Genomic DNA, 23,534 nt, shown 5'->3' with positions numbered 1-23,534 from the left:
TTTCTTCTAATTCAATGCACAGATTTTTTATCAGTTGCTGAAAAGATAAGAACAAGCTCTTCTTTTTAGCTTGTCTCCAGCAGACTCCTAGTCTTGGGCATGGGCAGAGGTCACTTGCCCCTTCTTTACTTCTTACAGGTCACCTGTGCGGGGACATTGCTGTGCTGTTGACTTCCTACTTCTGCAGAGGAGATGCTGTGGCCTTCTTCCATAAGCGACTTCAGCATGGGCTAAAGTCACCATCTTTGCCCTTCATAAGCATACAGCTGCACACATTGAGTTGGTTTTATCCTATGGCCAGGGAGAGAAGAAACATTAAAAGAAACTATTTGTGGGGCTGGAGGGAGGGTAGTTTTAGCAATACTTGCAAAGATGAAAGGTTGTTTGGTTTCTATAACAGAGGCTTCCATTTCCCTTAACCACAGCCATACCTATAAGGATGCCTTGGCAAAGAATTCACCAGGGCTTTGCCTGAAGATCTGCTATTTTGTAAGGTAACATTTCTGCATGCATTTGGGACTTTGTGGAGTGGGGTGAAATGAAAGAGCCAGAGACTCTAGCTCTTTCCTTGTCCTCCCTGCCTTTCCCTTCCTGACCATCTATACAACACCTCTGGACAGACCAGAAAGGGCAATTGTTAGTACTGGAAAGTCCTCAAAGAGCATAGTCGGTTTTTTCTGATGTGCCTGAGCTTAATATTTTATACCAATGTTTTTGTCAACCTTACAGCATTTTGGTATCAAGTGACATAAGGGAAAGGTTATTTTGTTTGTTTTTATTCCCAAGTATAAAAGTAATGTAGCTCATATTAGAGCACTTTGAAAATATAGAGAAGAATATAACTATAGTAGTAATCACTTATATCCAACTACCTATTTTGGTATATTTCCCTTGTCTCTTTCCAAGTAGGTTTTTTAACATAGTAGAGATCAAAATACATACAAAATTTTGTATCCTGTAGTTTTCACTTAACTTTAAATCATAGGAATCTTCTCTAGTCATTAAAAACTTTTTGTAAACATTATTTTTAATGGCCATGTAATATCCTGAGGTATAATAAAGTGTAATTTACAGATGCATTGTCCAATCTTTGGACGTTTGGTTTGTCTGCCATTGTCTTATTTATCATTCTCTCTGATATACATGGTTGTGCCTAAATCTTTGCAGTGGCTTCCTTCCTTATGATTCATCTTATCATAGCATAGCATTTAATATGTGGGGCGCAGAGGATTGTCAGTGGGTGGTTTTCTTCTCTTCCCCCCACCCCTACTCCAGTTCCTTATATTCTGTGTAGAGAATATAGATTCTATATTCCCAGGAATATAGAACAAACCAGCCCCTGTCTTTTTCTGAATCCTTTTTGCGGGAAGAACCCACCACAATTGTGCGTCCTTGGCTTCAGTTTTGGCTTGTGTTTTTTTTAAATCCCACCATGTAGGTATTGGATAACAGAATTCTGGATCATGTTTAAAATAGATGCCAGCTTGGCAAGCACTATGGAAGAGTTTCAGGAACTGGTGAAAGCTAACGGCGAGGAGCTGCACTGCCGCCTGATTGACACAACTCAAATGTGAGTGTCGTGGTTTTGACGCCTCTTTCGAAACCACCTCCCTCCTGTAATACAACCCAGGCCGCTCAGCAAGGCTCTTCGTCCTGCTGTGACGTCTGCTCTACCCACCCCAAGAAGCCCTCAGGCAGGTTCAGATGGCCTCATGAAAGAGAAAAGCTTGACGTGTAGCAGGAAAGCAGAGAAGCCCCCTGGTGATAACGGTGTACGTGACTAATATCCAAGAGTAGGAAAAAAGAAGTCTCAGTGAAAAAGAAATCAGGAAGCCAGATATTGACTAAAATTTGTATAAATCCCAATAAACTGAAAGTGTGGTGACTAAATTGGTGCCTCTTCAGCAGCTAACGCCTGGAGGGCCCCTGCACTTATAAATGGGGAAGGGACTGCTGGAAAATGGATCGAGCAAAGGGTTTATAACATATTCGGTAGGCCAGAAAGTTCTGCAAGAGACACTTAGACCTATGCAGAGATAGAAAGGATCTCAGGAATACTGCATATTATTCCTTGGATTTCTTATTTATGAGATGGTCCCACTCTGGAAAAATGAATGCCTGTCCTAATCTGGGGAGAGGAGAGTACACTCAGCATATGCTAAGGTTTTCACAATGTGGCCCGTTCGTTTTAGAATAATACAGATCCCTAGGACATAGAATTCTAGGGCTGAAACATATTTTCAAGATGATTTTATCCAACGTCCTGGGAAACAGGCTCAGCAAGGCTTGCTTCTCTGGGGTCACACAGCTAGCTGAGTTAATGGCAGAGCAGAATCTGGACTGTGAGAGCCCTCAGTGCCCTGTGCCGTGGCCCTGTGGAAATGATTTCCAAATCACATGTCAGAGTCCCAATTAAATCTACATAGCGGGTTGGACTCTCTGTACTTCTTTGCTTAGAATTATAATAACTTGAGAGGTAAAAGAAGGTTTTACAGTAACAGTGTCTTCATTTTTTAAATGCAGCACACAGGGCCCAGGGCAGTTCTCAAACCCTGATTTCCTTATCCCAATACACCCCTAGCTGACTTTCCTCTACCAATATTTTCCACGGTATATTCTTTAGGAATTAGTCAGTGGGATATTGCCCGACCAGATATACTTGAGAAAGAGAGACTCGAACTTCCTTTTTGCAATGCATCTCAGAGTGTGTAATATGCTCTTTGGCTAAGGGGGCTGCAGAATTTGTAGCATTTCCCAAACTCATTTGACCACAGAACCCTTTTGTCAAGAGACAAGGTTCTCAGGAATACAGGTTTGGGAAACACAGTTCTGCAGCCTGCTACCTTTCTCTTTGCTTCCTTAGTGTAGGAAATTGAAACTGAGTAAGAAACACGTGGATTGATTACAAGAAAATGTGTGGGGGGCTAACTCTAGGGTTAGCTAGACTTCCTTGGTCATTTCAGTGGCTGGGGACATTTGAGGAAAATGCCACAAGTCTGCCCAGAGTGACCACCTATTCCTACACATGATTACCCAGCATGGCATCTCCTCTCTGTGGTTCTCTGTGCTTTTCTGGCATGAAAACTGCCCCACTACCTTGAGATTTCCAACCACATAGAGTCCCCATCACCCTCATGAGATGAGGAAACACACAGAAGGCATGGAGAGGGCAGACCTGCCAGGGCTACACAGAGGAGCCAGGACACTGTGAACAATGCCCGAGACTCTGTCCTTGCCACAGACTTAAGACAAATGCATTTTACCCAGTTCCCATGGCACGTTCAGAAGGCTCAGGGAAAACCATCAAAGCTTCCTAGTCGCCACCGTAGGAAAAACTGATGTGGGGAAACTGTTAATGCATTGCTTTGACCAAGGAAAGTTAGGTAACGGTGCTTTGCATAGTCTTGTGAGAAGCGTTAATGGATTTATTTGCATTAAAAAGCAATTTTGATTTATTCTTTTTCCCTGTCTTCTCCCTTTCATTTTTACCCACAAAAGCAATGCCCGTGACTGGTCCAGGAAACTGACTCAAAGGATAAAATCGAACACCAGCAAGAAACGAAAAGTCTCCCTGCTCTTTGACCATCTGGAACCAGAAGAGCTCTCCGAGCACCTTACCTACCTGGAGTTCAAGTCCTTCCGGAGGATATCTGTATGTACCCGAGGGGCCGGAGAAAAGCTTCCCTGGGATATCTCTGAAAATAAGCAGAGGAATTCAACAGGCCATCCACCTCCTAACCCTAGAGGCCCCCTCAGCGCTGGTAGGCTTTCCCATCACTCTGTGTCGTTGGGAAAATCAGGACACGCTGCCTTGTTTGTTGCTCCTGCTTTGCTGCACGCTCCCATCCTCCAAGCCCACCTCCCTCAGCCCACCACTCGCTCAAGTGGCAATACTGTGGGCACACCTGGTACCCTGCACACGTGAGTGTACACACAACATGCATGCGCATACACACACACACACATTTTATTCCTGATAATCATTAGGCTTCCAGAATGGTTTTTTTTAATTTTCCTCCAAAAAAATGAGGCTAAGTCCTGTAAGAGGACTTGAATTCATTCTAGAATAGGCTTTGGATGGCTGTGGGAAATCTCAAAATAAATCAGATGCTACTGGTCTAGCCCAGAATTTACCTAATCCCTTGAGGTGGTGCTGACATGGCCCAGCAGTCTCCCCTGATTCTAGAGAGAAACCGTGCTGACACAAACCTTGCTCACTGAAACTCCATATGTGATACCAAAGAACACCAGCTCCATACAAGAGAACTTGCCAACAGAGCCTCACTGGCCGATATGATTTCCTGAGAAATGACTCCATTCAGCCCCCACCGCTATGGAAAGATACAGTTCTGAGCTTTGCTCTGAAAGTAGAGACTACCTAGTTGCTGGATGCATTTCTTAGATGTACCTGTTCCCTGCTGAGGTGATGGAGGCCCAGGGGTGGCTTGGACCAGATCACACAGTTTATTAGAGTCAGGGCTGAGACCAGGATCACAAGCCTCTCTCGGTCACTCAGCACCAATTAATTGAGGCTGCTTGTGTTTGGAAGGAGAGCTGCAAACCAGGTTACAGGGGTTATTATAGCTTTTCTCCCATAATGTTGACAGCCTCCCTGTTTTCACACAGCTATTTTGCCAATCAGCCAGGAACCTCCCCACCCCCTCCAGCCCAATTTGGAAATACGTCTCCAAGCATTCATCTGCATGGGGACCTCCAGTCTCCTCACTGGCTCCCCTCAGACAGAACCACAGGCCCCAGTTGGACCGCTCCCCCTGGGGGGTTTCCATTTGGCAGTGCCTCTCGTGTCACGGGGGAAGGACACTGAAAAGAGCCATTTATCACACTGGAAATCTGAGCTGTACTGGGGCCCAACTGGTAGGACTGCTCTGTCAGGCCTGTGGGCTGTTTGCTCCCTGCCAGGGCTCAGATCAGTGGAGGTGGAAGGGAAGAGTCAGTGCCGAACAAGGCCTCTGCGCCAGTGCTCCCCCAGTGTCGGTGCAGGGTTCTAGCTGCAAATGAAGACATCAGCTTGAACTTTCATTTGTTTTGAATGTCACGGTCACCTCGTAGAAGACTTTTGGGGGGATCTTTTTGTTTTACCTACACAGTTCTAAACAGTTTTCCCCACGTAGGGTGGGAGGGAAATTTATCTCTGCTATGAATTGAGTGACATTTGATATTTTCTGCTTATTATTATAATACTTTGGAGGGGGGAAGAATTATACTGAGATAATTCTTTTAAAAAACAAGTGGATTCAATATGTTACATTTCGAATGGGAGGGGTATATAAATGTAGTCACTGGAATGAATCGGGGAACTTTTTCTTAGAACCGGTAAGATTTGTGCTGTATATGTCTCTCTTAAGGAGTAGGTTTGGTCTACTCATATTTTTCCACCCATCAGCAAACAGCACAGAAGAATGGGGCTCAGTTAATTTTGCATTCATTTTATTCAGGTTATGAGATCTTCTCATCAGTGTATTACTAGTCAGGACTAAGGTGTGTACGCTGATGACAACCCCCTCAACCCTTCCCACCCAATCTCAGCGGCCTAACAAAGCAAAAGTTTATTTTTCACTCCTGCTACACAGGGGCCTCTGCTGACCACAGGTGCTCAGAGGCTGGGTGTGGGAGGCTTCATCTTGACATAGATCTCCACGATCTCTGCAGCCTGGAAAGGCAACATAGCCAATCATTCACTGGCTCTTCTATCTCAAAAGTCGTCACATCTATCAGCAACTCCTAAATATCTAAAGATCTTTAGGGTATGAAATGATAGTGTGCTCAGCTTCCTAAAAGAATTTCCCTGAAAAGCATTCTTTCCAATACAGTCCCAGCGAGAGGATTTTTCTTTATTTCTGGAATGTGCGTATTACTAATATAAACATCATTATTAAAACAGTTCCCTTGTTTCTGCAAAAAAAAAAAAAAAAAGGTCATTCATCACGTCACTTCCACTGACGTTCTCCTGGCTAAACTGTCATGTGGTCACACCTGATCTCAAAGGGCAGAGTTGAGAAATGGAGAGCTGGAAATAGCTGGGGAACAGCACTGAAAACTCCCATGGGAGCACTGGAGCAGAGCAAACTCTCCTCCCTCTGTTATACTATTTGAGCAGAAGGATTGTTTGTGACAGGGACACAGTAGCTGCACTCATGACTTATACACTGATCTTCTGAGACATTTCCAGCTTCACATCTGCTGTTTGTTTCAGCGTCAGCCATAGTGAATGCCATTGCCCAGGTGAATGGGAAGCTGTGGTCCCCAAATGATAGCTAACCAGTGTCACGTACCCCACTCACTTCGCCCCTGCTCGAGTTGGCGAATAGAGGGAAATCCAGACAGGGCTGTTTGATCATGAGGTTAATAATATCTTGTTAGCACCACCTCACACTTACGTAGTACTCTGAAAAGTTAAAGTGCTTTCACAGGTTATCACGTTTGATCTTATTAACAATTCCGTGTCCTAAATAGGACAGATGTTATCCCGGTTTTGTTTTTGTTTTTGTTTTTGCGGTACGCGGGTCTCTCACTGTTGTGGCCTCTCCCTTTGCGGAGCACAGGCTCCGGATGCGCAGGCTCAGTGGCCATGGCTCACGGGCCCAGCCGCTCTGCAGCATGTGGGATCTTCCCAGACCGGGGCACGAACCCGTGTCCCCTGCATCGGTAGGTGGTCTCTCAACCACTGCGCCACCAGGGAAGCCCTATCCCATTTTTAAGTTAAGAAAACAGCTAGGAGAGAGAGAAAAAGAGTGTGTAACACAGTAGATTCTGTGAGATGATCTTTTTTTTCCCCCCTTACCTTCAGCAACATAGCTGGAACTAGTACTGAGATTTTTCTTGTATACTGTATTCTTTAGAATTGAAAAGGGGCACTATCCCTATCTACTCCACATAATATTGGGGTTAACTTGTATGTGTACACATCCATTTAGGCCTAATGACGTTTGATGTAGAGGGACCATGCTGTGGGTAGAATAAGAAAGATGTCCTTCCTACCATCCTTGTCTGCAGGAGAGGAAAGCCAAGAGCTCATCTGTCCCTTAGCAGATTCTAGCCATCAACTCAGCAGAGGTAATAAGCCCCTCGGGTCTCCCAGAATACTGGAGCGGCAGTCCTGATGAGTTTCTTTTTCCCCAGTTCTCCGATTATCAGAATTACCTCGTGAATAGCTGCGTGAAGGAGAACCCTACCATGGAGCGGTCCATTGCCCTGTGTAACGGCATCTCCCAGTGGGTACAACTGATGGTTCTCAGCCGCCCCACCCCCCAGCTCCGAGCTGAAGTCTTCATCAAGTTCATCCAGGTGGCTCAGGTGAGTGACTGGATTGACTTAGCGCCTGGGCTAAGAGGTAAATTATCCCCTCTTCCCCCAGCCTAGTCTATCCATTAGAGCTGCTTTCTCATCATGAACCTCCGGGTGGGGTTTGTGCACTTTTAGCTGCCCCCAGATCTAGATACGGTGACTCTTCTACATCCCACACAAGGGCCGTACGGAGAGGGCCCTACAGGCCACCTTCAAGGTCAGGATATGGTTAGATCTGTTTAGATCTTTAACATTTTTCAGAAGATGCTTACCAGCCTATATTGTTTTACCAAATGTGGCCCACATGGCAAAGGAAAGGGCAATTTCAGGTTTTAGTGGAGCTGGACCAGCCTGATTTAGGTCTGTGAGCCCATGTTGTGTTGAATGGCTGGGTTTAGTGTTTGAGGGGCAGAGTTTAGGCATCTGATAAGAGAAAAGCAGATACTGTGAACACATATTTGAAATTTCACAGAGATTCTAGCATCTCTGTCCCAGTTACTGTCCTATATAGGCATTGGCGTTGCCCTCAGAAATAAAAGTCTGGTTACTTTGGGGTGAAGGATATACAGGATTATGCTGAACGATATATTTTTTCATCTCTAGATGTTCTAGACCAGTGTTTCTTAAAGTGTGGTACATGGACCACCTGCTCTGATGTTAACTAAAGCACGGATCCCTAAGCTCAACCCCAGATCCGGGGAATCAGAACATCTGTACTTGAGTCCAGAAATCTTTGGGTTAAACAAGTACTTTGGGTGTTAGAAGCCACTGCTGTAGAGGGTGGTCCACAGACCAGCTGAAACTAAAGGAGGAAGGCATGACGCTTTGCTAGATTTGGGACCTCCTGGTCTGGAATTAAGCCTTAGGAAAGAAATGGACAGAAAATTGCAATACCTGATTGCTAGCCTTTGGCCAGAATTAGAAAGACTCATAACACAGAGATGAGAGGCAGCATCTAAGCTCCCATGTAAGTGACATGTACAGTGACTCTGTTTTCTGTGTCACAGAAGCTCCACCAACTACAGAACTTCAATACGTTGATGGCTGTGATAGGAGGGCTCTGTCACAGCTCAATCTCCAGGCTCAAGGAGACAAGTTCACATGTCCCGCATGAAATCAATAAGGTCAGTGCTCCTGTCTCCTCCCGGGCCTCTTAGCAGCATTCCTAGGACTAACGTCAGCGTTTCCTCCTTGAGGGGCAGCCCAGAGAGCATTTCCGAACCAAAGCATCCCTTTTCAACCAGGCAAAATACCAAGGAAGCAACCCTAAGAAAACCCACAGGACAGGAACGGGGATGTCACAGATTTGAGAGTGACTGTGACTCAGTCTGGCCGCAGTGTTACTGCACCCGTTCCCGCTGGTGATTTGAAACAATGTGTGTGTCTTTCCCATGTTCATATGCCACTGAGTATCCGGAGTCACCATCTTTAGTGAGAACTCACTTGCTCTAGCAAGGAAGAGTGGTTCAGTGACCATAGTTCAGTCTGCATGTCAAGTGAGGTTATTTAGTGACATGTTAGAAACCTAGCTAGCTGGAACCCTTGGAGAGTGACATTATGGAGAGCTGAATTTTTCCAGATAGTTGGAAATGAGCTTTTCAGGTACCATTTTTTAATAGGTGGTATTTTATTGAGGAACATTTTTCTTAAGTGTCCTATGTACTTTCCTACGTTATTAATTAGATTTTATAGAAAGGACTTTAATCCTTTATACCTACGGCTGTTATCACACATGTAAACCACTATGATATAGTACAGGTATAAATGCAGCTACTTATGGTATGGGTTTGATAACAGCTGCTCTGGGTATTTCATCTCATTTGGCCTCCCTTACTGAACTCAAACCCCAGTCCCCTCGCGAGCTCTCTTCTTAGGGAGAGATGTATGAGCCTCGTTGCCACATCCGTTTTCCCAGGTGTTCAGCCTCCTTTCAGAAAGCCTCTTATTAATCATCCTTGCTCTGACAATGCTGGGGTCTGGGGGCACCGCTCCACCCCCACCTCCCAGTGGTCTGGTCACCTTATAATTCCCTCATAGTGCTGGCTGGGAGCAGTCAGAACAACTGAAGACTGCCTGTGTCTCAGAGGGAGAGAATCACAGAATTTCAAGGGCCTTCGTGTCATTTCGTTTACAAGATGTAGCTTGCTGCTCTGCAGCTTGGGGTCCCCCCATAGCAGTGCTTCCTGTCTGTAGCTGCTGGACCTTCAGGGTGGTCTGCATAGTGAATTCCTAAGCCCAGAATTAAAGCTAGCGTCCTGCAGTAGTTTATGTCACCTTCCAAGGGGAACAAAAATACCTCTCATCTTTGCTGCTAGTCTCTCGTCTTGTGAGCATTTCCCACACTCCACACTCGTGCGCCCTGTTTCCTAGAGGTGTGTGAGGAGGCTCTCTTGGCAGCCACATGGCTGCCGGGGGCTGACTCCCAGACCTCAAGCTCTTCGTCGGGAGAAAGGGTACTTCTTTAGGCCACGATTTTATTACAGGAATTTCCGGCACAGTGTTTAAAATGGTTGTTTTGTGTTGTGACGTCAGTCTGTCCTTCCTGTCTTTGCTTCTGAGAAGGCTGGTCACCACACGTGTGGGTGGGGTTCTGTGAACTGCGTGCTGACTTAAAGCAGGTGCACTGGAAGGAACAGCAGACCTGGCTGTGCCCTTGCTGTGCTGGGAGCGGCCACCCGCCCTCTGGCCACGGCAGAGCACAGGCTCTAACGCAGAGCCCCCCACGGCCTCTGCCTCGTCCTCTCTCAGGTCCATTGCTGGGAATTGGTCTAGTCTGTTCAGTCTCCCTATCTAGGGTTTCGGTCCATGGGTGGAATGTCGCCTGCTTCCTAGGCATAGGCCCATCTTGAGACTCACCGAGCCAAGGCCCACAGAGTGCAGCATAAGGAATAACACCACTTGACAGGTGACTGAAGCGCCACGCTGGAAACACGCTTCCCCGCGCCAGCTGCGTGGGCAGCACACTTGAAGTGTTGTGCGGTGCGGTGTCTTTGGAGTCATTCGGAAGACACTAGGGAAGGGGACTGCGTGGCTTGGGGTAGAGGTCAGAGAGACACTTACTATGCACTGTATACTCTTGTACTTTTTAAATCTTTTTTATCGTGTGCTTACTTATTTTTTTAAAGAACAATTTTAGCATAAAAATGGTAAATAAAACCTCATCTAGAATTTTCCAGTTATGTAGTAAAGCACAGCTTGCGTTTTCTAAATCTACTCTGCGATGTTTGACATAAGCTGGAGTTTCAACTGGGGAGTCAGAATCTACACCTTTAGGTGGACCACCCCCTGCCTGACAAATCAGGGATGGGGTGAAATTATGGTAGGAGCTGAGAGTAAAAGGCAGCCGCTGCAGAAACGCAGCCTGCCTGGATGGTACCTGTGACTGGCTCCCTTCCTCTGCTTTGTAGGTTCTGGGTGAGATGACCGAGCTGCTGTCCTCCTGCAGAAACTATGACAACTACCGGCGTGCCTACGGGGAGTGCACCCACTTCAAGATCCCCATCCTGGGGGTACACCTCAAGGACCTCATCTCCCTGTATGAAGCCATGCCCGACTATCTGGAGGAGGGGAAGGTGAACGTCCACAAGCTGCTGGCCCTTTACAATCATATCAATGAACTGGTCCAGCTGCAAGAGGTGGCCCCACCCCTGGAGGCCAACAAGGACCTGGTGCACCTGCTGACGGTGAGGCTCCATGGGAGACAAATTACTGAGCGCTACCTCATCAAAGATCAGCTCAGTTAAGCCTCACAAGAACTCTATGAAGTGGATACTCTCATTACCTCCATTTTATGGATGGGGATTCTGAGGCACAAAGACGTAACTTTCCAGAAGCCACACGTTATTAAGCAGCAGATCCTGGGCTCAGACCCGGGTGGTGGGACTCCGGGGCTGTGCTCTTAAGCACCATGCCCTTTGGACCTCTAGGAGTGTTCCCCTCCCCCTACAAAAGCCAGTCCTAAGCTCTCTGGGAGGAGCTGATAGCAAATCAGGATACAAGGCTTGGTAAGAGATTGGAGACAGTCGGTTTTCATTTAAAAAAAGGACAAGGCATTGAGTTTAAAAAAAAAGGAAAAAATAGGTTCATTATTTGGGTCCTGCTACCACTGGCTTGGATCCCAGAGACATTTAAGCCAAGGGCAGGCGAACACTTGTGATGCAGGAGACCAGGATTTGCACTTTGGGTGGGGGGTGAGATCAGATGAACTCCCTTCCAGACCTGTGATTCTGTAGTTCACCAGCTGTGTGACTGACTGTGGGCACATAACTCTCTCTGTTTCCTTCTCTGTAAAATCAGAGGGATTCATCTCTGCGATGACTTCTCCCTTCTCTTTCAGTTCTAAAATTAGACAATTTTTAATCTGCTTTTTTTGCAGAACGGAATAATCACTGTAGCCTCTTCCTACCTCACAGGATTATTCTGATAGTGCCTCAGGCTTTGCATCCAGCTGGTGTCTAATCCCAGCCCTTTTGCTAATTGTCCAGGTGACCTTGGCTAGTTTCAGCCTTAGACCGCATTATCTGAGGAAAGAGGCACTGAACCTTAACTTTCTTGGTTCACAAATTCTGTGAGGAAAACTAAGCATTTCCCTCCCAAAATATACGTAAGCCATATATACTAAAAAATATGGATGTTTTTGAGTTCTGAACCCCCTGAAGCCCATCCACAGAATCCAGATTAGGAACAAGATTATTTCTAAGACCTCTCTCCTCTAAAGTTTTTCTTATATGAAACTCTTAATATTGTTTGATATTACCTGTTCTCATTTAAACTGGGTTCTGTTGCTGGAATCAAATTTTAATGGTACCAGGCCATGCAAACTGTCCCTTCAGATCATCCGTCTGCTTTGGGAGAGAACACGTGAGGTGTGGACCATCTGACTAGATAGGGCCTTTGGCCTAAGCTCTGCCTAGAAGCTTAGCTATTAAACCATAGTTTAAAAGTGGGCATCTTGAGACTTCTCCAAAGTTTAAAAATACTTTAACAAAAACTAACGCTTGCCCTACTGCAATGGTAGATGTTATACCCCCAAAATTTTGTGAATTTTTAAAAACAAATGACTTACAGCCTAAAAGGGTAAACCACTAGAGAGGAAGAACCAAGAAAGAAACACATCGGCCCTGGGAAAGGCAAACAGCATCCTAGCAATTAACTCTGTTCTCCTTTGATCTGCAGTTATCCCTAGATCTCTACTACACTGAAGACGAAATCTACGAGCTTTCTTATGCCCGGGAGCCCAGGAACCACAAAGCCCCAGTGAGTTTTTCATAGTAAGACGCCCATGTGTAACAGGTGCTTTACAAGCCTCTCATCAAGGTCATCCATCTTGGAATGGACTTTAGTTCAGGTTAAAAAGCATATTATCTTTTTACTATGTGCCCAACATTGTGCTAGGAATAAGAAAAGCTTCAGCATATGTATTAGGAATAGTTCCTGACCATAAAGAGTTTGTACACAACTCGAGGGGATAAGACTAATATGTGAACAGTAAATAACTACATGCCATGAGTGTCAGAAGGAGTGGGGGAATCAGCCAGTGGTTTACTAGTTAGAGAAGGGATATAGCATGGTAGGCTGGAGTGACCTCTCCCTCCTATTAATTATAAAGTGTCCTCAAGGCAGTTGTTTCTCTTCATGATTTGTTGATGATAATGATATGTATATTCATCAGATGCTCAGCTTCAGAGGACTTTCAACTTGGTAGATAGAAAAGCCCCCACATCTTGTATTCACGTGGGTCAGAAAGAGCAGTCTGCTGGGTCTTTTGACCTCTTATGATGAGAAGTCCTGTGCACAGTCCTGGCTGCACAGTAGGGACTTCACAGGTTATCTGGCCCTGGCTTCCTACAGGCAGGTGAAATAATTTCAGTCTTCCTTCTGAAGAACCAATAATTCCCACAGTCTCCTGGGCAGCTCCCCAGCTCCAAGCAAGTGGTACTCAAGGGTAGAGAGTTGCCTGTACATGAGAAATTCAGCTTATCTGTTCAGATGGCTAAATTTCATTGTTTCTATACAGAAAGACCAAGTTCTAGCATACTATTGTAACCAAAGATGTTCACTGAACATATTCGGCAGGTTTCAGGGTGTTGGAGGGCATTCCAACAAAAAGGGGACCTTCTTTCATTTTTCGAAGAGATTTTAATTTGGGCCAAGTCTCAGATACTTAGGAATGGATTCCATCTCAGCTTGTCTAGGCCTCACTTCTTGTTTTTTTTTCTTGCGTGTCTTCCTGCCTTTTAGCTATTTTTCTCCTTATCCTTGTCTCTACTAAACAGTAAGTAGAAAACAGAGAGGAAAAATTTTTTTTAATGTTACTGGAGTGTACCTGCTGTTCAGGTGTACAGCAAAGTGATTCAGTTATACGTATACATATATTCATTCTTTTTCAGATTCTTTTCTCATATAGGTTATCACAGAACATTGAGTAAAGTTTCCTGTGCTATACAGTAGGTCCTTGTTGGTTATCTGTTTTATATATAGTAGTGTGTGTATGTTAATCCCAAATTCCTGATTTATCCCTCCCCCCAACATTTCCCCTTTGGTAACCATAAGTTTGTTTTTGATATCTGTAAGTATGTTTCTGTTTTGTAAATAAGTTCATTTGTATCATTTTTAAAATTAGATTCCGCATATGAGTGATATATGATATTTGTCTGACTTACTTAGTATGATAATCTCTAGGTCTATCCATGTTGTTGCAAAGGGCATTATATCATTCTTTTTTATGGCTGAGTAATATTCCATCATATACACGTACATCTTCTTTATCCTTTCTTCTGTCAATGGACATTTAGGTTGCTTCCATGTCCTGGCTATTGTAAATAGTGCTGCAGTGAACACTGGAGTGCATGTATCTTTTCGAATTATGGTTTTCTCCAGATATATGCCCAGGAGTGGGATTGCTGGATCATATGGTAGCTCTATTTTTAGCTTTTAACTGTTCTCCATAGTGGTTGTACCAATTTACATTCCCACCAACAGTGTAGGAGGGTTCCCTTTTCTCCACACCCTCTCCAGCATTTATTGTTTGTAGACATTTTGACGATGGCCATTCTGACCAGTGTGAGGTGATACCTCATGGTGGTTTTGATTTGCATTTCTCTGATAATTAGTGATGCTGACCATCTTTTCATGTGAATTTTGGCCATCTGTATGTCTTCTTCGGAGAAATGTCTATTTAGATCTTCTGCCCATTTTTTGATTGGGTCGTTTGTGGCTTTGTTTGATATAGAGCTGCATGAGTTGTTTATTTTGGAGATTAATCCTTTGTCAGCCACTTCATTTGCAAATATTTTCTCCCATTCTGTGGGCTGTGTTTTTGTTTTTTATGGTTTCCTTTGCTGTGCAAAAGCCTTTAAGTTTAATTAGATCCCAGTTTATTTTTTTTAATTTTCATTACTCTAGGAGGTGGATCAAAAAAGATCTTGCTGCGATTTATGTCAAAGAGTGTTCTGCCTATGTTTCCTTCCGAGAGTTTTATAGTGTCCAGCCTTACATTTAGGTCTTGATCTGTTTTGAGTTTATTTTTGTGTATGGTGTTAGAGAATGTTCTAATTTCATTCTCTTACACATAGCTGTCCAGTTTTCCCAGCACCACTTATTGAAGAGACTGTCTTTCCTCCACTGTATATTCTTGTCTCCTTTATCATAGATTAATTGACCATAGGTGTATAGGTTTATTTCTGGGTTTTCTATCCTGTTCCATTGATCTATATTTCTGTTTTTGCACCAATACCATACTGTTTTGATTACTGTAGCTTTGTAGTATAGTCTGAAGTCAGGGGGCCTGATTCCTCCAGCTCCGTTTTTCTTTCTCAGGATTGCTTTGGCTATTTGAGGTCTTTTGTGTTTCCATACAAATTTAAAAATTTTTTGTTCTAGTTCTGTGAAAAATGCCATTGGTAATTTGATAGGGATTACATTGAATCTGTAGATTACTCTGGGTGGTATAGTCATTTTGAAAATATTTATTCTTCCAATCCAAGAACATGGTATATCTTTCCATCTGTTTGTGTCATCCTCAGTTGCTTTCACCAGTGTCTTATAGTTTTCGGAGTACAGGTGTTTTGTCTCCTTAGGTAGGTTTATTCCTAGGTATTCTTTTGATTCGATGGTAAATTATGTTGTTTCCTTTATTTCTCATTCTGATCTTTCATTGTTAGTGTGTAGGAATGCAAGAGATTTCTGTGTATTAATTTTGTATCCTGAAACTACCAAATGCACTGATGAGATCTAGTAGTTTCCTGGTAGAATCTTTAGGATGTTCTGTGTATAGTAAGTACCATGTCATCTGCAAACAGTGATAGTTTTACTTCTTTTCCAATTTGGATTCCTTTTATTTTTCTTCTCTGAGTCCCATGGCTAGAACTTCCAAAACTATGTTGAATAAAACTGGAGACAGTGGACATCCTTGTCTTGTTCCTGATCTTAGAGGGAATGCTTTCAGCTTTTCACCATTGAGAACGGTGTTAGCTGTGGGTTTGTCATATATGACCTTTATTATGTTGAGGTAGGTCCCCTCTATGCCCACTTTCTGGAGAGTTTTTATCACAAATGGGTGTTGAATTTTGTCAAAAGCTTTTAACTGCATCTATTGAAATCATCATATGATTTTTACTCTTTAGTTTGTTAATGTGGTGTATCACACTGATTGGTTTGCAGATATTGAAAAATCCTTGTATCCCTGGATAAATCCTATTTGATCATGGTGTATGATCCTTTTAATGTATTATTAGATTCGGTTTGCTAGTATTGATATTTTGTTGAGTTTCTGCATCTGTGTTCATCAGTGATACTGGCCTGTAATTTCTTTCTTTTTTTTGCGGTCGGCGGGGGGTATCTTTGTCTGGTTTTGGTATCAGGGTGATGGTTGCCTCCTAGAATGAGCTTGGGAGTGTTCCTTCCACTGCAATATTTTGGAGGAGTTTGAGAAGGACAGGTGTTAAACTCTTTTTTTGTTTTTTTTTGTTTGATAGAATTCACCTGTGAAGCCATCTGGTCCTGGACTTTTGTTTGTTGGAAGTTTTTAAATCACTGTTTCAATTTCAGTACTTGAGATTGGTCTGTTCATATTTTCTATTTCTTCCTGGTTCAGTCTTGGAAGCTTGTATCTTTCTAAGAATTTGTCCATTTCTTCTAGGTTGTCCATTTTATTGGCACAGAGTTGTTTGTAGTAGTCTGTATTTCTGTGGTGTCAGTTGCAACTTCTTTTTCATTTCTAACTTTATTGATTTGAGCCCTCTCCCTCTTTTTCTTGATGAGTCTGGCTAAAGGTTTATCAATTTTATCTATCTTTTCAAAGAACCAGCTTTTAGTTTCATTGATCTTTGCTGTTGTTTTCTTCATCTCTATCTCATTTATTTCTGCTCTGATCTTTATGATTTCTCTCCTTCTACTAACTGGGTTTTGTTTGTTCTTCTTTCTGTAGTTGCTTTAGAAAGAGAAAACTTAAATGATCTACTTTACTCTTTGTTGATAGCTTCAACAAAAGCTTTAATAGAGAGGGAAGTGAAACTCCAGGCATATTGAAAATTTTAAATTATCTTAGATGGAGACAATGTATGTGAGGAGCTCTTTATAAACTGTAAAGCACAACACTTGTGTTAAAGCACAACACTTGTGTTAGGCAAGGTTACTGTTCTAGATTTCAGTTACGTGCGGGCCCTCTGCTCCTTGCCACTGCACATAGTTGAGGGTTGTCCACAGCTGCAGCTACCAGGTAATGGGAAAGGAAGGAGCTTAAGGTTATAGCATTGCATTATAGTCATGGGGATTTCTCTGAATATTTCATTTTAGCCACTAACACCTTCAAAGCCACCAGTAGTTGTGGACTGGGCCTCTGGAGTATCTCCCAAACCTGATCCAAAGACCATAAGCAAACACGTCCAGAGGATGGTAGATGTAAGTACAGCTGTGTTTGCACAGATGAAAAGCAAGGCATTGCCTGGCTTAGTATTGTGTATGGGGAGAGGGGAGCACAGTGGTAGAAACACAAAGGTAAGAAACTTGAAACTCGTTCCTATGTGAGCACAGGGAACCAGTTACTTCTCATATTGTGGCTGCAGAACAGTTCAGAAGTTACATTTTGCCAACACACTTTGGCCTCTTCTGGGGGGAGGTGTACCTCTTAAAGGCCTAGCAAGAGATCATATATTTAAAGGTTGTCAGTTGATTTGGGGGCAGAGAGAGGTTGGAAAAGATTTGAGTGTAAGTAAGGGTGATGAGAATCTAAAACTGAAAAGTGTGACACTGCTTGATTCAATTCACTGTGCTAAATGCTGAGGAGGGGTATACCTTCATATTTCTACATTTATCCTGTGGACCATTCCAGTGTAACAAGAAAAGAACGAGCCAGCAAGTGACAGAACAATTGGTAGAGGATTAAGAGGGGGTAGGGAGCACTTCCGACTGGGCTGTTAGTAGAAGCTACACAGAGAAGTGGCAATCTGAGCTGTGCAGTGAAGAAAGGGCAGAGTGAAGGGGGAACATCCCCCAGTGCAGTGAGCTAGGAGTACAGAGCAGCTGGGGTGAGGGCATATTGACATGCTAATGGAATTGAAAGCATCTGGCCACCCTCCAGATGCTGGTACCTGCAGAGACCTGGGATGTGGCCCACTGAATCTCGGCAGCAGCTTAAGGAGCAGGTTTCCTTGTTCCTCTCACTTAGACTGAGGTGTTCTGGCCCCTTTGTCATTTGGCTATGATTGGTTTCTCTTTCGTAATCACCAAAGAAACTCCTTTTTCACAGTCTGTATTCAAGAACTATGATCACGACCAGGATGGATACATTTCCCAGGAAGAATTCGAAAAGATTGCTGCGAGTTTTCCATTTTCCTTCTGTGTGATGGACAAAGACAGGTGAGGGTTTGTGTATGGGAATATGTGGCTGTGAACCTGTTGGTAAGAACGCTTTATGGGTGTGTCACTAGAAGAATTTGTAAACTCAGATGTGTTGCTGATGTGGTCACTTAATGAATCTCAGTGCTATGCCTGTCCGGCTTTACCATGAAAAAATGCATGTTTTAAATGCAAAGACTCCATAATTCTGCCAGTTTAGGAATAGTCTAGTCAACGGTAAGTAAGAAAAAGTTTAGTCTTCCTTCTTGCTTTGTCCTTACAGATTATGAGGAACAACTAATATTTACTAATATTTTGCATATTTACTTTTCTCAAGAAGTTGGTTCTCTGTGTGAAACCAACTGTTTGGTTGGTGGGTTACAGTTATATAGTAGGTGCTGTCTAAAGTCAGAAACCTCAGCATAAGATATTTCCCTATACCCACATTTCCATCACTTCTTTTTCAAGTCTTGTGGATAGTGGTTAAGTTAGTTAGGAAAACCTGGTTTAGCCAAAGAGTGACTCTGTGGAAATGAGTAATGCCATCTCACCTCCTTACACATGCTACCCAGACATCCTTATTAAAAGGAGGGCTCATGGAAGTAAGTGTCAGGTAATACATACTGTACTACCCCTCAAGGATACAAAGAGAGTGAGTTTCTAAGGCTAGAAGCTGCCTTGCTACCCAGCCCCGCTCACATCCTTCTCTCTCATTTGCGGGCAGGGAAGGTCTCATCAGCAGAGAAGAGATCACTGCCTACTTCATGAGGGCCAGCTCCATCTACTCCAAGCTGGGCCTGGGCTTTCCTCACAACTTCCAAGAGACAACCTACCTGAAGCCCACTTTCTGTGACAACTGTGCTGGATTTGTGAGTTGTTCTCAGAGTGCTTTGGGGTTGAACGTGGGGAGGGGTATGAGACAGTTTAAAGTGATTAAGCCAGGTACAGACTTCATGCACCTTTATCAACTCTTCCTGCCTAGAGCCTAAGCAAACACCTAATAACCTCGTCCTCAAATGCATGGGTTTTACTTGCACTCATCTTTTCCCGTTTCTTCCTGGTTTATTTTCTCCTCTGGTAGAAGGGCCTGGGATAAATGGTGAGGAAATGTTGAATTTGGGATATACTTTTAAAGTATTATATCCATATGCTGTTAGAAAAGAGAAATATGAGACATCCTCACCCCTTCAAAAGGAACTGCCTTTTAAGAAGTCACTTGGGCTCTGCCCCTCCCCTGTCCCACCCCGACCAACAGTTTCCTCCTAAACTCAGTCGTGACCCCAGGATTCTGTATACTTGCTCTTTAGTTTGGAGTCTCAAGAAGCCTATTTGTCCTGTGATTCATCCACTTCAGACCTGGGTCATAAATCCACTGTAGTAAGCTTCTTGAGAACATTTACCTCTGATCAGCACAAACTTTTCCTGTTTTCAGTTTAAGGCCAGGAGGGATTAAGACACATGAGAGATAAATGAGGTTTCCTTCCCACTTGAGGTAGAGTAGAATGAGGGAAAACAAAGAATGGATGTCTAGCCTCCTGCCAGGTAGATGAAGGACCTATGGTGCATTCTAACTGTCTCTTCTTTGTCCCACAGCTCTGGGGAGTGATCAAACAAGGGTATCGGTGTAAAGGTAAGGCCCAGCTTTGTCCAGTGTGTTGTCGCTCTACCCATAGTAGTTGTCCATTCAGTCCACAGCTTCTCAGCACACCTCACAACCTCATCTTCAAACTGGCTTCCCTAGAGCACCCCCTGAGAGTGATTGCCACCACAAAGAAGAGAGGAATCTGGGTGACTAGTTATGCAGCTCATTACAAGAGCCTCACTTTGCCTTGTTTGCCCTGGAAATAGGGATGACTGGTAGATTATGCTCTCATATGGTCATGGGTCCCCAAAGACAGGCACAGAATCACTTCTGAAACAAAAGATAAGTGATTACCAAAGGCCCTTGTCAGCTTTCCTTTTACCAGTAGATATCCCAGGATAATTGTCCTTCCTTATGACTAGAAAAGTTCAGGAGTAAAGGAGAAAAGACCTTTTACTGCAAGGAAGAAAGAATAAGACCTAACAGCTGGGAGCCTCCAGGGTCTCCTTAGAGTAGGCAGTATGTGCAGGATGACCAAGAAAAACACCACTTCTGTCTAGGAGAGCAGGATGCCACTTCTGATTCCCAGACTCATAAGGGCTGTGACAAGGTTGTGAGAAGAACAACCCAGTGAGAAGAATGCTAAGTTCAATAGAAGTGTTAAGTGTCCTAGCTCCAGAAGACAGGACAGGCATGTGTGATGAGAGCACTGCATGCATGTGGTTTTGAGACCCTGGAGGAGAAAGTGAAAGACTTCCTGATCAGGGTGTCTTGTCCACAGACTGCGGGATGAACTGCCACAAACAATGCAAAGACCTGGTTGTGTTCGAGTGCAAGAAGCGAGCCAAGAACTCAACAGCTCCCACAGAGAACAGCACCTCTGTGGGGCCAACGTCCAACCTTTACTCATTGGGAGCCAAAGATCTGCACCATGGTAAGCAGGCACTGGGAATGTTCATCTTGGGAAGTGAAGGTAGAAGAATATGGTTTTCGGGGAGGAAAGATTACCTTTATCCTTCCTACTTGTAATAAAAACCACCACAAACATGCCTGTATATTATGCACCCTGTATTTTACGAGTTCCATTTCACCTGTGGACACCACAATTCTGTCACACACAATGCAGACTTTCTTGGGAGAAAAGTGGCAGAGAGCACCATGAAGGTCTGCGGCCTCAGAGTGAAGCCTGGAAAGGGGCTGCACCTAGAGGTTTCTCTTCTCCAGACCATCTCTGCCCAGTCCCCAGAGCTTTGCCCAATAGTGACAAGAGGACTGCCAGGAAGTAGACTAATAGGTAGGTTAAACATAGGTGTATCATGGGCAACAAACGAAAATTGCTGTAGAAGTGCTATTTGGCAAGGTCTGCTTGTAGTGAAAAAACCGACTACTGGTTATCACTGTTATCTATTAAATGGTAAATATAAACCCTAGATATACAGAAAGCTTGGGACGGAATCTTAGGCACGCTACCTTTTGGGGAGCAAAAGAAAGCAAGCAAATAGAAAAAAGCAACAGAAAAGGAGCCTTTAGGGCTTCCCTGGTGGCGCAGTGGTTGAGAGTCCGCCTGCCGATGCAGGGGACGCGGGTTCGTGCCCCGGTCCGGGAAGATCCCACATGCCGCGGAGCGGTTGGGCCCGTGAGCCATGGCCGCTGAGCCTGCGCGTCCGGAGCCTGTGCTCCGCAACGGGAGAGGCCACAACAGTGAGAGGCCCGCATACCGCAAAAAAAAAAAAAAAAAAGGAGCCTTTAAGGATGGCCTTTCCTCAGGGTGGATGCAGCCTGACACCAGTGGCCATAGCTTGGCCAGCAAGGCCCCTGGATTTCAGCCCCCTTACCCCCTAAACTGCCTGCTTGAAAATGAGTCCACTTTGGGCCTATGGAACTCCTGTACCAATAAGAAAAGTCTCATTTGAAACTAATGTGTCAATACTGAGTCTCTGCTCTTCTGAGCCAAAGTACTAACATGTCACGTACCTTCCTACAGCACCAGAGGAAGGACCTTTCACATTCCCTAATGGGGAGGCTGTGGAACACAATGAAGAAAGTAAGGATCGGACCATCATGCTCATGGGAGTGTCCTCACAGAAGATTTCTGTTCGGTTGAAGAGGACTGTTGCCCACAAGGCCACCCAGACCGAAGCACTGTCTTGGCTTGGCAGTGAGGGCCCTTCCAGTCACTTTGTGCTATCTTCCCCAAGGAAGACGGCCCAGGATACTCTGTATGTACTTCCCAGCACTACATCTCCATGCCCCAGCCCAGTCTTGGTCAGAAAGCGGGCTTTCGTCAAGTGGGAGAATAAAGAATCCCTCATAAAATCAAAGGAGGAGCTCCGTCACCTCAGACTCCCAACCTACCAAGAGCTGGAACAGGTACCCTCTTTTCCTTTTTTTCAGACTCTGAGAAAAGTGGGGCTCAACCAGGGAAGAACATGTAAACTGAAGATTCAGACCAGGTTGATTATTAGAAAGATAAAGGGGGAAAAAAAGGATTCTGCTTTGTCTCAAAGAAACCAGTGGGGGGCCCTGGTTCACATTATGTAACTAGGACAGGATAGACAGGGCTCCTATTGCCATAAAGGTACAATCTCGAAGTGTTGGTACCAGGGCCCAAAGCTCTGTGCACAGTAGGCTCCTTGAGAAAAACCACTTTCTATTGATCAGCTTTACTGTGGTGACACCACACCCTTTTTCTAGACTTAAAAGCAAGTTGCCTAAATCCTCCCTCCCTAGAGGTCTTTGGGGGCCTTCATGGTTGCCTGGACATCTTCCTAAAAGGAGGTGAGCACCGTGCTATCAAAAAAAAGGGAGGGAGTATTTTAGCTCACTGCAGAAAAAGCCTCCTTCTTAATACGGAATGAGGGAACTCTTCTCTAAAACATCAGGGGATGTGCTGATTTTACATACACACACAGCTAAATCAACAGTAGTTGGAAAATGCACCACTGATTATAATCTATAGCAATATAATGTAGTAAACTGTAACAGTTGTGGTAGCAGAATTGCTTTTTATCTGTTAGGCTCACAATGTCCTAATCATAAGTTATCTAATGGAGGTGTTAGAAAAGACAAAATAAGGTTTACCAAGAAGAATATGATGCCAAGGTTTGATGAGAAGGGGGATAATAAGGTTAAGAATAGAAAAAAAGAAAGTAGGAGCTAGGACAACGGGGGACAACAGGCAGTTGTCCAAATACTCAATTCCATAGGGTCATCACTAATTACTTCTTTTTGTTTAGAGTACAAAGCTCAGGGTGAGAGCTGGTTTAGACAGACCTCTTGTCATGGGACAGTAGTTTCTTACCAAAGATAGGGTAAGGCCTGTCTGCCTTTTTTCCCCAAAACATCATTTGGAGGCCTATCAATCAGTACAAACACAAAACCAACATCTAACTGGCTAGAATTCCTTACATAATTCTACACACTACATAGTAAAACTGCCCAAGAGGTTCTCAGGATTCCCTACCTGGTCCTCAGGGTTGCACCTTCCCTGTCAGACCCCCAGGAATTGAAGAAACATGTTAGATAATGTACGTGAAACTCTCGGTTTGGTGCCTAGAACAAAAACATAATATTAGGAGGAACGCTTGAGAAAAGAACAGATTTTCTGGAATAAAAGTAGTCACTCAGACTATTTTAAGACATGCTTTAAGAATCAATCAGAACATCTTCCGATGCGGGTGACACAAAGCCCTCTCTAGGGGTAGAAGCAGCCAGAATCAACTTTCAAGAACAATGAAAGAAACCTTGAAAAGTGAACTTGATAGAGTAGAAAGAACTTCAGTCTTGGGGACAAAGATCTGTGCTTCTAGTC

At 44.1% G+C, this 23,534-nt stretch overlaps 1 protein-coding gene and 1 long non-coding RNA gene across 3 annotated transcripts in view; one reads left to right on the top strand and one right to left on the bottom strand.

Annotated features, from left to right (window-relative positions):
• On the bottom strand, positions 1 to 23,220 carry LOC309819169. Its single transcript, XR_014296421.1, has 3 exons — positions 23,187 to 23,220; positions 3,623 to 3,695; positions 1 to 291 (listed from the first exon to the last, which is right to left on the bottom strand). It is a non-coding gene; the product is annotated as an uncharacterized lncRNA (long non-coding RNA).
• The window catches only part of RASGRP1 (RAS guanyl releasing protein 1), a gene marked incomplete at its 5' end in the record, with an annotated part of 82,770 nt that overhangs the window by 53,290 nt on the left and 5,946 nt on the right, over positions 1 to 23,534 (top strand). Inside the window, 13 exons of one of the 2 annotated variants that reach the window (XM_082649316.1) lie at positions 426 to 494; positions 1,439 to 1,570; positions 3,499 to 3,652; positions 7,141 to 7,314; positions 8,313 to 8,429; positions 10,713 to 10,988; positions 12,481 to 12,561; positions 17,101 to 17,205; positions 18,053 to 18,162; positions 18,866 to 19,010; positions 19,735 to 19,771; positions 20,505 to 20,657; positions 21,708 to 22,093. In XM_082649316.1, the coding sequence (XP_082505442.1) occupies positions 426 to 494; positions 1,439 to 1,570; positions 3,499 to 3,652; positions 7,141 to 7,314; positions 8,313 to 8,429; positions 10,713 to 10,988; positions 12,481 to 12,561; positions 17,101 to 17,205; positions 18,053 to 18,162; positions 18,866 to 19,010; positions 19,735 to 19,771; positions 20,505 to 20,657; positions 21,708 to 22,093 (1,939 nt within the window). The remainder of the gene's footprint in view (positions 1 to 425; positions 495 to 1,438; positions 1,571 to 3,498; positions 3,653 to 7,140; positions 7,315 to 8,312; positions 8,430 to 10,712; positions 10,989 to 12,480; positions 12,562 to 17,100; positions 17,206 to 18,052; positions 18,163 to 18,865; positions 19,011 to 19,734; positions 19,772 to 20,504; positions 20,658 to 21,707; positions 22,094 to 23,534) is intronic. The other variant, XM_082649317.1, reaches the window with a different exon arrangement.

Source organism: Grampus griseus (genome assembly GCF_964374135.1).
Source record: "Grampus griseus genome assembly, chromosome: 2".
Taxonomy (NCBI): Eukaryota; Metazoa; Chordata; class Mammalia; order Artiodactyla; family Delphinidae; genus Grampus; species Grampus griseus.
The sequence above is the reverse complement of the archived record's forward strand: the minus strand, read 5'-3'. Positions and strand labels throughout refer to the sequence as shown.